The sequence below is a fragment of the Octopus bimaculoides genome, chromosome 15, assembly GCF_046866305.1.
Source record: "Octopus bimaculoides isolate indiv1 chromosome 15, ASM4686630v1, whole genome shotgun sequence".
Lineage (NCBI taxonomy): Eukaryota > Metazoa > Mollusca > Cephalopoda > Octopoda > Octopodidae > Octopus > Octopus bimaculoides.
In genome coordinates, this window is record NC_142942.1 from 28,990,246 (window position 1) to 29,006,362 (window position 16,117).

Genomic DNA, 16,117 nt, shown 5'->3' on the forward strand with positions numbered 1-16,117 from the left:
GTGACAATGTTTGGTGTTAGAAGTTCAGGCTGAGATGGTTGAGTGAACATGTCTAGTGACAGTACCAAACAATCAATGAACTGAATGCTTTTGTCAAGTGTTGTAGAAAATGATCATGTAATTAAGTTTAGAACCTTTTGTACATTTTTCACTACGTCTGTGCATTAGTGTCATGTGACAATATATTTGGTGCCGAAAATTAAGGTGGACACAGTCAAGTGAACATGTTTAGTTACAGTCAAGGCATTCTAAATTTAATCTGCCAGGTGGGAGAGTGGACAGAAGTCGTTTGTAGGTAGTCAAATATGAGTACTCTACTGATAACCTAGTCCTGAAAAAAGTCAAAATCCACAAATCCCATTTGCAACCGATTAATCCAGCATCTAAGTGTGGAAATTATATTCACCAAATTTATAAAGACAATTCAAGACTACTTCGACAACAAAATAATCCAACCAAAAGAATCAAAATTTTCCCTCTGACTGGGCTGAACATTCTCCAAAACTGAGGTCATACACAACAGATAAAAAATAGCTATTTAAAAAACAATTATAGAGAGAAACAACCACAATCTAGAACAACAAATGTACATAATCAATACAAAAGACGACAAGTTAACAGAGAAAATGTCAATGAATATATAAATAGTAATAAAAGGAAAACTTCAAAAAATCATTTTTAGATCTAGCTGACAGAGTTCTCAACACCAGATGGTACAAGCCGAAAATGAGAAACTGAAGATAATTAACCCATCCAAAAAAAACAAAAAAACTCTCTCAGAAGAAATTAATATTTTGTCAAAAGGCCTAAAATTTACTCCAACACCCTAACTATAATGAAATACAGAATGATACTTCACAGTTCTATAGAAAATTATACCTAACAGAGGAATTGTTCAATAAAGAAAACAAAGACAAATCAATTGTAAGAAACAAGAGTGATTACAAGCCGACAAAAGGTAAGAATAAAGCTTTAGCTAAATTTTGTGTCTTTATATCCACCTTCCCTAACAAAGAACTTCCACACCCTAAAATCAAAGCCCAATACTAGTTGAAAGGAATGGGAAATTATACATGAACTGAAAAACAATAATGACATTATAATTAAGGAAGCAGATAAGGGAAGTGCTATAGTTATTATGGATATTAAACACTACAAAAGTGATAAACTATCTCTATGACAAGATACAAACTATTACAAAAAGGTGAACATTTACCAAAAATCAAAGACAACGACTAAACTGAACACACTCATTCACCGACATCAAAAAGGTTTAACAAACAAAAAAATGTAACTACCTAACACATTTTGATTGCAAGACTAACTACTTCTACAGTCTCCCCAAAATCCATAAGAATCAAACTATTAAGAATGCATGTAAAGCACCAACTTCAAGTTACATAAACATACAATATCCCACTGACCTTAAATTTCGACCAATTGTAGCAAGCTCCAACTGTGATACACACAGACTCAGCAACGTTTTAGATATATTATTGAAACCTCCTTTAAAATACATACCAAGTACAGTAAGGGATGATCTAGACCTGTTAAATCACCACCCAAAAATCATAAACAAAGATACCACTATTGTATCTTTTGATGTGGTAAACTTCTCTACTACAATCCTGCATCAATATAGACTAGAGGCAATAGATTTCTGGCTTGAGAAATGCCCTCATGAAATTACAGACAGAACTGAAAAACGCTTCATCACTGAGGGATTAAAATTCATCCTCAAAGACAACTTTTTTTTATTTTGATGGCAATATTTACAAATATCCGGGACTGCGATGGGGACAAAAGTTGCTCCGACTTACACCAATCTAACCTTGGCATACATGGCGGTCTAGATACATGAACAATCTAGATTAAAATATGGCTTGGAAACGTTACTTAGATAACTGCCTGATTCTGTGGACGCACACATTTGAACAGCTTATGGATTTCAAAAACCTAATCTACAGCCTAAACAATAGTATCAATTTCACCATGGAATACAGTAAAACTCAACTACCATTCCTTGACATACTAATCATCAAAACAGATAAAAACATTGAAACAGACATTCACTACAAACAAACAAATTCTAAACAACACCTACTGTTCTCATGCCATCCCAAACACACGAAGAATAATATTCCATTTTATCTAGCAACATAAATCTGCACAACTGTTTCAAACTTTGAAACTCATAATAAAAGACTCCAGAAATTAGAACAAATACTACTTAAAAAGTAATATTCATTAATGTTGATAGACAATGGAATAGAAAGTGCCAGATATTCAAGAACTATGAAAAACAAAAAATGCTCCAGATAGATCCAATACTCTACCTTTTATTACAACACAACCCAAGAAACATAAAAGTTTACAACATTATCCACCAGAACAGTCCACAAATGAAACAAGCATTCAAAATACACAAAATAATCAAAAGCAAAAGACAATCAAAGTCCCTCAAAAAATTCTTCACCAGTGCAAAATTACCTTCCACAGTTCCCACACCGACAGTCAAAAAGGGTGGCCACCCCAACTGTAGGACTTACATCAACCTTATTGAAGACACAACATATAAATTCAAATTAGGACAGATTTTTACTATAAAAAATCATTCATACAAAAATACAAACCAAGACTTAACTAACTTAAACAGAGTACATACACAAATAATTATTCACACACAAAATTTATTCTACCACTTAACATGAGGAATCTATACAGCTAACAACCTAACAAACTACATACAAACGACTCCTATCCACTCTTGAATATGTTCACTCAACTGTATCCACCTTAATTTTCAGTGCAATGTATACTGTCATGTGACACTAATGCACAGATGTAGTGAGAAACACATAAAAGGTTCTAAACTTAATCATATGATCATTCTCTGTAACACTTGACAGAAAATATTCAGTGCATTGCTTGTTTGATACTGTCACTAGACATGTTCACTCAACCATATCAGCCTCAACTTATGACACTAAACATTGTCACTTAATGTTAACACACAGACATAGTGGGGAACCTACAAACATTTCTAAGACCAGTCACGTGATTATCCTCTACCAATCAAGTCCTATCCAAAACATATACTAATTTGAGCCATGTACTCCCTATAAAAATGTGACAAGCTTCAAACACTAGTCAAAAGCAAGACAGTTGCAGTATAACCTACATCTTTCTGATTCAACTTCTGAAAAGACTGTGAAACCAGTTGAATCTTGAAATATAATAACAAAAATTTAAATATTCTCAGGACATTTTCAACTTCTACTTTTTCTAAATGTCTTCCTGTGTGGAATGCAATAACTTTGTTTTATATATATATATATATATAGATATATATGATCATTATTATTTTGCTATTGCTGTTCTGTTTCATATGATGGTTACCAAAAGGGTTCTTTTGGCACCCTTCTACTAATTCAGGAATCTGTCATGGTCTAGGAACCATGAATGTTTTAATTCCTGCTTCATCTACTTATATATTATAATCCATGGCATATAAAATGTTGAAATAAATGACTTGAAATGGATATAAAAATGAAGTCATTTAATTTAAGGCATGGAAACTTAATTTAGTTAAATCTACATTACAACTTCATTTCCAAATGTTTTTTTTCGAAATAAATGTATTCGTTGTTGTCAACCTCCACTTTCTATGCTGGCATTGGTTGGACAATTTGACTAAGGACTGCCAAGCCGGGAGGCTGCACCAGGCAGCACTGGCATCAACCACACTTGAATGGTGCTTTTTACGTGCTACCAGCATGGGTGTCAGTTAGGTGTCACTGGCATTGGCCATGCTTGAATGGTGTTTTTTACATGCCACTATCACAGGTGCCAGTGAGGCAGTACTGGCATTAGCCACACTTGAATGGTGCTTCTTATGTGCCACCGGCACAGGTGCCAGTCAGGCAGCATTGGCCACAACTACAATTTCAATTGGTTCAACAGGTCTTCACAAGCACAACATATTGCCAAATGATTGGAGAGTGCTTTTAAATGGGCCAGTTATGAGACACTGGCATCAGCCATGGCTATGATCTCACTTGGCTTGCTGGTCTTCTCAAGTACAGCATATCTCCAAAGTTCTCAGTTTTTGTCATTGCCTTTGTGAGGCCCAATGTTTGACGGTCATGGTTCACCACCTCATCTCAGGTCTTCCTGGGTCTACCTCTTCCACAGGTTCCCTCCACTATTAGGGTGCAACACTTCTTCACACAGCTGTCCTCATCCATACGCAACACATGACCATACCAGTGCAGTCATCTCTCTTGCACACCATATCTGATGCTTCTTATGTCCAACTTTTCTCTCAGGGTGCTTACACTCTGTCATGTAGGCACACTGGCATTACACATCCAGTGGAGCATACTAGCTTCATTTCTTTCAAGCCTACACATGTCCTCAGCAGTCACAGCCCATGTTTCACTGCCGTGTAGCATGGCAGTTTGCACACATACATCATACAGTCTACCTTTCATCCTAAGTGAGAGGCCCTTAGTTCCCAGCAGAGGGAGGAGCTCCCTGAACTTTGCCCAGGCTATTCTTATTCTACACTCTCAGAGCAACCACCCCCACTACAGACTTGGTCGCCAAGGTAGCAGAAGCTATTAACTACTTCTAGTTTCTCTCCTTGGCATGTGATGGATTCTGTTTTCTGTACATCTTCGATGCTTTTTGCCCCTGTGAATCTGCCACAGAAAAACTATCATCCCAGTTAACCTTCCTTTGATATTGCTGCACCTCTTACACAGAGTACATTTTATGGAGTTTCTACCGACGCCTTTTCTACAGATCGAGCAGGGCCATCTACCTGAAGGGATTTGTGATTAGTCTGCCTTCCTACTTACTAAAACTTACCAGAAATATAGCATCAGTGGTGCTTTTCCCTGGCACAAATCCAAACTGCATCTCATCTAAACTAATTCTCTCGCTAATTAGTTGGGCTATGACCCTCTCTGTGACTTTCCTCACCTGATCCAACAATTTCATATCTCTGTAATTATTTCTATCTAATGCATCACCTTTACCTTTGTAGCAGCTGACTATGGTGCTGCTACACCAGTCATTGGGTATGACTCCTTCATGTATCACCTGGTTAACTTTCCAGGTGACTAGACTATAGCCTACACTGCTTGATATTTTAAGTATCTTAGCAGCGATTCCTGATGGGGGTTTTGCCTGTCTTCACAATCTTAATTGCTTTATAAACCAAAGTACTGTCAATTTGAACAGCTGGTCTCTCTGTTGGGCCAACATTTGGCAGACTCATTCATTTTCTTCATTTAGCAACCTTTCATACCCAGATCAACAACAGGAGATTCCAGAGCACTACCCTGCCAAATCTATTTAGTTATCAACAAAGTTATCAATTATTCATTATTAATTTTTCTATCAATGATGAATATTTTTAATAAATGATTCTATAAAATTATTATTGCTTATGTATGATAAACTTCAGAAACACATGTCTATGGTTGCAACGACCACCTGACTCTAAACCATCCACCTTTCATGGCAATCTTGACCACCATTCATAACAATCTCAGAACACATACACAGAGAAACAGCTACAACATCAATAACATCACTAATTCAAAAACTGTTGGGATGCACCCCATTGACAATAAAGGGGAGTGGTAACTGCCATGCACTGGGTGAGTCCACATATCCTATCTCTGTTGTGGTCACCACAAGAATCTGGAAGCATAGGGAAATAGACTGAGCAATAGAAATGGTGCAAGAGGCCAACAGTGTCACACTGCACTCCTCACAATTCCTAACTAAGCCATATAACAAAGTATAACTGGAAAGATAAATCTGTAGGTTATGTGTCAAATGTTAGGCTGACTACATGTGCCAAAGAACTGCTCAATCAAGGAAGACCTTAGGTTACACAACAACCTTCACAACTTCTCATGATAATGAATAAGGAAGCCTCTATGTAGTTTCTCAATTTGTTGGAAACGGTAGCCAAAGTTTCTTTGAATTATACTCTTCCATCTTAAGTAAGGAAAGAACACATTTGATAATGTAGTTCTACATACCCTTTGGAAGTCAGGAAAATTATGGTTGGAATACCTTTCATTATGGATCTGTTCAATCAGGATTCACCTGGAGCAACAACAACAATAAGCAATAATGATTTCTAACTTTGATTGACAGACTGAAATTTTGTTTGCATTGGCAGTTAATTTAATTGAATCATGATTTTACTGCTACTTATTTTACCTGGAAAACAAAAGATAAAGTTGATAGTGGTGAGATTTGAGCTCAAAACATAAATAGACATAACTAAATATCATTTGTCTTTTTCTTCACTGCTTTACTTATTCTGCCATTTCACCGACACAAAGCCTCAAATTTGGAGAATATATAGTGTATATAGTGCATTATAATATATAGTGACACGTAAAAGCACCTAGTTCACTCAGTAAAGTGGTTGGCATTAGGAAGGGCATCCAGCCATAGAAACCTTGTCAAAATAGATGACCGGTGCCTGGTGCAGCCCTCTAGTTTGCCAACTCCTGATGAACAGTCCAACTCAAGCCAGCATAGAGAATAAACATTAAATGATGAATGATGATGATAATACAGTATATGTTGGTTCATATTTATTTTGTTTTTCTTTTTTATTGCAGAAAGATGAAGTGCAAAGTCAACTTCAGGATTGGAAATCAGAACATAAATGGATATAATTAAACACCACCACCCATTTTGTCCAGTTGATTACCAATTCCACCATTGTGTCAGTAAATCAACAAAAATACTAATGTTGATTTCTTTTTAATAATAATAATAATAATAATAATAATAATAATGAAAATATGGTAAGTGAATGTAGCACGCTGGCACAAAAAGAATACAAGGAAAGACATGACAATCTAGGGAGAGCAATCCACTGGGAGCTTTGTAGAAAGCTGAGATTTGAACATACTGATAAATGGTATGAACATGAACCTAGTAAAGTACTAGAAAGTAAGAAATACAAGATGTCGTGGGACTTTAACATTCAGACTGACAGAGTAATAGAAGCTAGAATGCCTGATTTGGCAGTAGTAGATAAAGAGAATAGACTGTGCCAGATAATTGACTCTACAGTCCCAAATGATAAAAATCTTAATATGAGAAGTATAGAAAAAGTAAAGTACCAGGACCTAGCTATTGAATTATAGAGACTATGGAAATGCAGGTAAAATGTATCCCGGTAGTTACAGGTGCATTAGGGACTATCCCTAAAGATCTGAACAGATGGATAGAGGAAATATGCATAAAACCCAGTTTAGTACAGCTGTAGAAAACAGTGTTATTAGGGAGAGCTAGGATACTTAGGAGGGTTCTTGGCATCTAAGGCTACTTGTTGTAGCCCGATGTTAGGATTCTTTTCTTTTCCAACAGTCTAATCTGTTGAGTGTGTATGAATAATTATGATAATAATAATCCTTTCTACTATAAGCACATGACCTGAAATTTTGGAGGAGTCACTAACATTAACTCCAATACTCAACCAGTACCTATTTTATTGACCTTGAAAGGATGGAAAGCAAAGTTGACCTTGGCGGACTTAGAACTCAGAATGTGAAGGTGGACAGAATGTCACCAGGCATTTTTTTACTGGCACAGTAATAATTCTGCCAGCTCACTGCCTTAATAAACATGGAAATAACAACAATGATTTAAAATTTTGGCACAAGTCCAGCAAGTTTGGGAGAGGAGATAAGTCAGCCCCAGTGCCAAACTGGTACTTATTTCATTGAAAGGATGACAGACAAAGTCAACCTTGGAGGAATCTGAACTCAGAACGTAAAGACAGACAAAATACTACTAAGCATTTTGCCCAGCATGCTAGCAATTCTGCCAGCTCACTGCATTATTATCATTATTATTAATAATGATAATAATAATAATAATAATAATAATAATGATAGTGTCTCACATGACTTCTGATCTAAACTAATTGGAATTGTTATAATGTACATGTTTTGTCTTGATATTAAAAGATGAGTTACAGTAAATATTCTGCTCAATACCACAGATTTGTTTGACCTTAACCAGTTGAGCTTGTCTCTTAGTGGCTGACGATATGTATATCTCTGATCATGAACAGAAATAGTGGGAGAGCATCATAGCCATGTACTGAAAGGAATTCTTTGGGGTTTGAATAATTCACTTCTGGAAAGATGGGTGTTTCATTTATCATCCTTAAACAACCCTTATTCAGGGTCCTTTTGAGTGGAATGGGCTACTTGATCTGAGGAAAATTCTAACTGGGCCCCACCTGCAATGTCATGCACTGTTTATCTTGATATGAGATCACCATGTGAATGTGATGCATATGGTTGTAATGCACGGTTGTGATGTAAGTGCCAGGTGTACCCTTATCAGATGGGTAGTCATGATGGGTATATTGGACTTCATATATTTGTACTCCAGTGTCACTTTGATGGCATGCGCTGCTCTCTCAATAATAATAATAATGATAGACAATATGAAGAGTGCGATGTGATTGCAATAAATGTTTTATTGGTTGAACGATATTTTGACAGCTAGTCTATCTTTGTCAAGTTCAAAATGAAACATGATACATAGAAATTCAAATCCAAAATTTGAATGAGGCAACCAGTGTTCCCATGCTGATGGAATGACATCATCAGTCTTCAATTTTCAAGTCTACAGCTGGCAAAAAGAAAAAGAAAGAGAAAAAAAGAAAAGAAAAAAGAACAGAAAAAAGAATATTTAATCAAACAGTTTTGTGTAATATCATGAAATTCTCATCATTTTATTCATCCACTCACAAACATATTTCTCCTCATGCATTTTCAGGAGTGAACATGTAGCAGGTTCAGAATATTTTCTGAGAATATGCACTTTCAAGTTTTTATCAAAACTGCAGCCATTTGATGTGAAATGTTTGGCAAGTTCTGTCAAATTACTGTTATTGTGCTTGATGTCATATCTGTGCCCATAGAATCATTATTAGCTAGACGTTGGAGCGTGTGATGTTGGGAATTTGTGAGATTATTCCAGGACTTCTTTCCACTTGTTTTAAGGCTTTCCCTAATGCCTGTCTGATAAAATTCAAGAAATTCCAGTAGTGCTTGTGAACGTCCATCCTGAACTTTATTTGGATACCAATTGGGATTCTTTTCAATCCAGCTATGCCAGATTTGATCAACATCATTTTTATTTTCAGTAAGCATAGGGTTTTCTGACACCTTGTTATCATTTTTTCCAAAAGAATATTCCTTTTAAAATATAATAATATAATAACATAACAATAATAATAATAATAATAATCCTTTCTACTAAAGCACAAGGCCTGAAATTCTGGGGAAGAGGGCAAGTCAATTACATTGATCCCAGTGCTCAAGATGAAAGGCAAAGTCAACATCAGTGGAATTTGAACTCAGAACATAAAATAATAATAATAATAATAATAATAATAATAATAATAATAATAATAATAATAATAATAATAATAATAATAATAATAATGGTTTCTAATCTATGCACAAGGACAGTAATTTTGATGCAGGGAATTGTAGCCAATACTACTGATCCCAGTACACAGCACAAAAATGAACAGTTTTGTCAGGTAGCAACTCAACAAATATGCTGGTAGACAGAAAGTGCTCCTTGTGCAGGTAAAAAGATGAAATGTTGCCTGGTATGGTTATATATCCTACTACAACTCCCTGTCCAAAACCATTCTTCAGGGCACAACTGAAGCGGGGATGAAAGAGAGGCAGACAGAAAATCCTGGTTTGACAACATCAAAGACTGAACAGGTCACAACACAGCAAACAGCTATACATGACAGAGAATAGAGACTAGTGGTAATGACTGACTACAAAACCACCTAGAGCACACCTACCACCCTCCCAACGATTGGTTGCATCAGTTAAGGGATCTTGATGATGATGATGATGACTGGACTGAAACATTGTTTCATTGACCTGGTGAGATGAATGGGAAAGTGGTGCTTGTTAGGATTTGAACTCAGAATGTAAAGAGCTAGAAGACATACTGTAAGGTATTTGATGTTTTAATGATGCTGCCAATCCACCTCCCTGTTAAATAATGATTTCTAATTTAAACACTAGACCAGAAATTTTGAGAGAAGGGGAATTATTGATACCATTGATGTCAGCTCAGAAAGGATATAAGTGATGTTGGAAGTTTTGCCTCAATTTACACTGCCCACTGTGTAAAAAATATGGATACAACACTTCAGATGAGAGGTAAAATCATAGACCAATGTTCCAAAAGAATATGGTAAATCAAAAATTCAATGGGATTTTGACATCCAGATTTACAGAACAACTGGACACTATAGAGCAGATACCATAGATGACATAGAAGAAAGGGAATAGGTCATTGTCATAAACCAGTTCACAGAAGGCTTTTATTCAAACTTTATTTCTGCTTGCCGTCTAATCTGTTAATCAAGGTTGTCCAACAATTAAGATGTACTGTTTTATATTAAATAAAGACAGTATCCATCTATCAATGTCATTTGACACTATGCTGCATTTTCGCACTCAGTACAAAATAAGATATCTATATTTTTATCTATTATTTACTATTGTAGAAAGGAACTAATCATAGGATATTATAATTCATAACAGTCATAAAAGATGTTGCAATACTTTCAAACAAAAACAGTGCAAACAAGGAAGTAGAAAAGATCTCAAAATATAACTTAAAATTAAAAAAATCAAGAATGTGGGGAAGCCCAGCAGCTAAAGTGGGTGTTGTACCAGTTATCATTTTGAACATTAGGGTCAACCCTTAAAAACTATCATTCCACCTGGAATTGTTGGACAACAAGACAGATATGTAAGTGCTCCAGAAATAAAGAAGAAAAAAACCCAACAAAAACTAGCATTTTACATCCATACTGTGTAATGAAATAATAATTTATTTCTGATTTAAGCAAAAAGATGGCAATTTTGAGGGAAAGGGTGTAGTATATGAACCCCAGTACTTGGCTGGTACTTTGTTTTATAGAACCCAGGGAAGAATGGTAAAGTTGATCTGAGTGGGTTTTGAACATAAAACATAAAGAACTGGAGTTATTCTAGTTCTTTATGCTGCAAAGTATTTTTTCCTGATACCCAAAAATTCTGCCATCTTACTGCTGTAATAATGGTTTCTGATTTAGACACATGGCCTGCAATTTTTTTTTGGTTGTGGGTAGTCAATACTATCAGCCTCAGTATTTGATTGAGGATGAGAAAATTCACCTTGGTGGAAGTTGAATTCAGGATGCAAAAGGCCAGAAGAAAAACTGCATGGAACTTTGTTCAATAAATATATAAAATCCCTAATAGTAGAGCTGTCTACCTTGGGTAATTTTGGGGAAAAGCCTATGTAAAAAGTCCTGGATTACCGGGCTGTCTCCAAGAATCAGAAGTACTCCCTTCCAGTTTCTTTCCTCTTACTTAGAAAAACATACTTAAAGTAGGTTCATTCAACCTCACCAATCTTGTCACTCACATATACCTTTTGATAAGCAAACTAGAAAGCAACACCACCCTCTCTACTCTAACCTTCCTCTTCAAATGATACTTGAAGAAATTGTTGTGGGCTTGGCCAAAGAGGAACGTTCCTGGTCCACCACACAGCCTCTTTCACCAGAGCTACTAAGCAGAGAAAGAACTACCTCCTTTGTTTGCCAAAGAAGTGGGTGCATTGATTATCACTATACACTCAGCTAATAGCCAGATTTGTCTTATATGAAACAGTATCTGACCAACACAAGTCCACAGCTTACTAATGCACAGACACAGAATAATTGCTTGAATGATGGTTTCATCCCCTGTATGCATAGAGAGATTTGGTTGTTGACATTTTCATGCCTGAAGAGCTTTTCTCAAACAGATAAAATCCCCTGTAGCACTACCATGTCAAGGACTTTTGGAAGTTATCTATAGTCTCCAGCCTGAATATACTCCAGAAAAGAGCACTCAAACTGTTCTCATTAATGCCCAAAGTCACCTTCAACTACTTCTATAGAAATATTGAGTTGTTTGCCTGTAATTAGCTTTGTCCAGCTTATACAATACTATGAGTGCCTGGTAACATTGTAGATGTCAAACATCCAATTATGGCCTATGCTTGACCCATGATTGCAGTTCAGTCAAGGTAATGAGTTGCAGAAAGATGTGTTAGACAGAAGGCACCCACACCAGTTAACCTTCATTTTCATCATCATTGTTGACACCATTGCAGCAATCTAGATATTTTCTGTAGCTCTCTCAGCCTCAGTGCTCAGAGTGGATGTTGACAGTAGATAGATTTTCTGACCAGCTGAACCTGACCCTTCCATACGTATCAGAATACATCATAATAGGTTATACACTAGAGTCCACAACAAAAACCACCTACACAACAAAGCAAAAATACTAAAAATGAAAGACAGCCTATAAATAGGCAAGATTAGTTACCACAGTAAAATTCAACTGTCATCCATCCTATACCATTATCTTCAAATACATGTACAAAACCTCAGAACATTACAACTGTCTCAAAAAAAAAAAAAAAAAAAAAAAACTCCTCACCCTATCAGCCCCACAAAACAGGAAAATAATACAAAATAATACATACAGAAATTACTGTAACAGTTTCACTAGTTCAACATTGTACTGGGATGCACTCTACCTACCAAAAGTGCAAAGAAACACCAGATGTCATTCTTTGATAGGGACTGTCTTACCCACCCACACAATGGAGACTACCAGAATCTGAGTTTACAGAAACAAACTGGAGAGTGATGTGTGTCACCTGTTTACATTATCACACTGTTCCCAGATTCATCAATTGAGTTTAGTACATTCCTCAGCTAGGTGAAAACATCATAACTAGAAAAACAAATTAGTATGTGGTACATAATCATTCAGTTGACAATCTGTATGCAATCAAATTGCTGGATAAGAGCTGACCTCACATCAACTTTCTTCAATAATTCTTTTAATTTTCCTACTGTCGTTAAATTTGTTTTTATTTTTAATTACAGCTCATCTGTTTTAATATATTCCTATTTCAACCTACCTTTAGCATTCAGATTATTCCGTCAAAAGTAATGCTTATTTATTGAAATTGTTTTGAATTAATCATGCATTATCTTGTAGGTTTGGTGAGCAAAACTGGATCTGGCCAGTTTGAACATAATACAGGAAGAATATTTTGGTTGGATATGGCCAGATTAAATGCTAAAGGGTTAAATTTATTTTGTATTTTTTTTTATACTTGTACCACTATCTTATTCCAATCTAAAATTCTCAATTCTGTTTTGGTTTCATTTAAATCCCTTTTAATTAAGGAAATCTGCTGATTAGCTAGTAAGTAAAAACATTTTATATTCAACACAAAAAATGAAACATTTAGTGAGGGTCCACCCACCATAACCCCTTCCTTATCAGTCAGTTTATTCTATTTGTTTATTTTTGATGTCACTCTATTACTGAATTTGTTCAAATGACTCTGCCCTTTCTCTCTCCCCTTTCACTGCTTTGATTGCTCATCTTCTCTACCTATATACATCTATTTAGCTTTCCAACTCTCTCTCCTCCACTAATCTCTAAATGTCTACTTGTAATTATGAAAACTTGTAATCAACAAACTGAATCACTCCAGAAGAAATGTGACCTGTAAAGTTACAATGAAGAAAATCTATCTTATAGTCCTGGTCACTCTGAATTGAAAACCAATACAAGATAGATAGGGGCTCTGTATCCAGTAAGACAAACTCTTGAGTGCTGGAGACACAATAAAACATCATGGCCCACATTTGATGAATGGAAGCCATTCATTCTTGGACTTGATTCTACAGAACAGTACTACGCCATTCATATTAGGTTCAAGAGAAAGTCCTGACATCATTGACATGATTACTGTGAGGGTACTTTTTAAATACAGTTAGATAAGCATTATTTTTTACATTCTATTATTAACTTTTTTTTGCAGATTACTTTATACATAGTGGTTAAATTTATATTGCTTTCACTCTTTTAAATTGAGTTTAGATCAGAATGATGCCATACACTGTAAACAGTAGGAATTCAAAGGGAGTTCTTGAGCAATGGAAGCAGCAAAAAGTACTTGCTCTGTCTTTGGAAATGAAAGTTTAAGTATTTGGATATGCCAACAACTGTTTGGTCAGTTTCACTTGGGAAATTTTATTTTATAGATTTCCCATGACAAAGTTCTGTCAATATTGAGTTTTTGAAAACTGTAATTGAAGAAAATCCAAAGCAAACTGCAAAACAGTTCAATTCATTCCCCATCATCTGAGTGGTTCTCAGCTTAAGCAGAAAGTTGCCCTTTGCTTGTCATTGAAGAGTAGACTTGTTACCAAACTTTTCAAAATGAGAATGGTTAGCAATCAATAAATAAGGACCACACCTGGGAAAACCAGGGCTATACTCGGGAAAAGTTATACTCAGTGTTTGGTGGGATAAGATGCATTTCATCTATCATGAAATATAAACCAAAACAGAATAGTTGATGCAAAGAATTATTGTTATCAGGTGGAAACATTTCAGAAAAATATGCAGAAGTGCCCATCACTGGTCAACTGTAAAGGGATGTTATTTTTTCATGATAATGTAAGACCACATATTGCTAAAGTCACACTGGAAAAGATTATGGTACTAAATATGATAGTTTTGCCTCATCTTCCTTACTCTCCTGACTTTGCTCTATTCAACTATCATCTTTTCAGGTCATTTCAACATTATTTAGAGGGAGAACAGTTTATTAGTTGTGATGAAGCTAAAAATGATATTGTGTGCTTCTTTGCTTCAAAATCTGAAGAATTTTACTGATGAGAAATCAACAATTTGTCAAATAGACAGAATTATGCTATCAATAATGAGTGGAAATATTATTGTGATTAAATACATCAATTAAGACCAAAGAATCATTTGCGCCTTTCCCACCATGAAATGCAACAGGACTTTCTTTCCAAACTAATACAATCAACTATTCAAATATGAAATGGGTAAAATGAATTATTTAAAGTTTTCAGCTAAAATGAAATGTAGAATAGCTTGAGTCACTAGAACTTCTTAATCACTAAACAATTTAAATAAAATATTCTGTCTAAAAATTAAGCATGATACTTGCAATAAAGTTTCAATTCCCAACTTTCAATCAATAGCTTTCACATTTAAACATTAAGCAAATACCCACAGTGCAAGTTACAATGCAACTTACCAATTGCTTTTCTTGGCGCTCCAGTGCTGTACGATCACGAGCCAGATCTCTCTGTGTCTTTCTTGTTATCTGTTCATTCTGACGAATTTGTTCTGAAAATAATAATTACTTAGGGTAAATCCTGAGCATGTATTAAAAGAAATACAAGATCATGTGTTTGAGTAATAAAGCATTGGAAACACTGCCAACTAGGAAGCAAAATCAGAAGACAAATGTGCTTTACCAAGAGCTTATTACTTGACTACTGCACATACTTCAGATAATAATAGTTTCCTGTGCTTAGGTAAAAGCATTTTTTGTTATGACAAGTTGATAGAATCAATTATTTTGTACTAGAACGAGTCAATAATTTATAGCCATCTTCTACAAAAGTCATCTGCTGACATGAAATATATATATATTTTTTATGATGTGTATGTGTATATGTATATACCATAAAAACCATGTAATTTGCGCACCCGTGTAAATTATGCAAGTGATTTTCAGGATAAAAATTGTTAAAAAATGCTTCTACTCATGTAAAATTCGCACCCATAAGTTTTCAGAATTGCCAATATAGCCAGGGGAAAAAGGTTTCCAGTTTAGTTGTATTTAGCATAATTTCATTTACTTACTGATTAGATTTCATTAAATTTTCATTAAAAAAAATAATTTCTGCTTAGCAGGTATCACATTAAAAGCTATTAAATAACAAAGTGTTTGTGTTGTTTATAATAGACTTTATTTCACATTTCTTGCACACAAGAGACTATGTCCAATCTTTAGCATACTACTGTATGTCTTCTCAAATCACGGTCACAGGAAAAGTTGTTGATAAGAATTATCAACAAAAGCAAAGCTGATAAATATGCACAGGTGTTGCAAATTTAGTTTAATTATCAATAAA

At 35.2% G+C, this 16,117-nt stretch overlaps 1 protein-coding gene across 1 annotated transcript in view; it reads right to left on the reverse strand.

Moving 5' to 3' along the window:
* The window catches only part of LOC106874374 (charged multivesicular body protein 2b), a 69,879-nt gene that overhangs the window by 38,838 nt on the left and 14,924 nt on the right, over positions 1 to 16,117 (reverse strand). Inside the window, exon 2 of the mRNA XM_014922087.3 lies at positions 15,232 to 15,323. Within this exon, the coding sequence (XP_014777573.1) occupies positions 15,232 to 15,323 (92 nt within the window). The remainder of the gene's footprint in view (positions 1 to 15,231; positions 15,324 to 16,117) is intronic.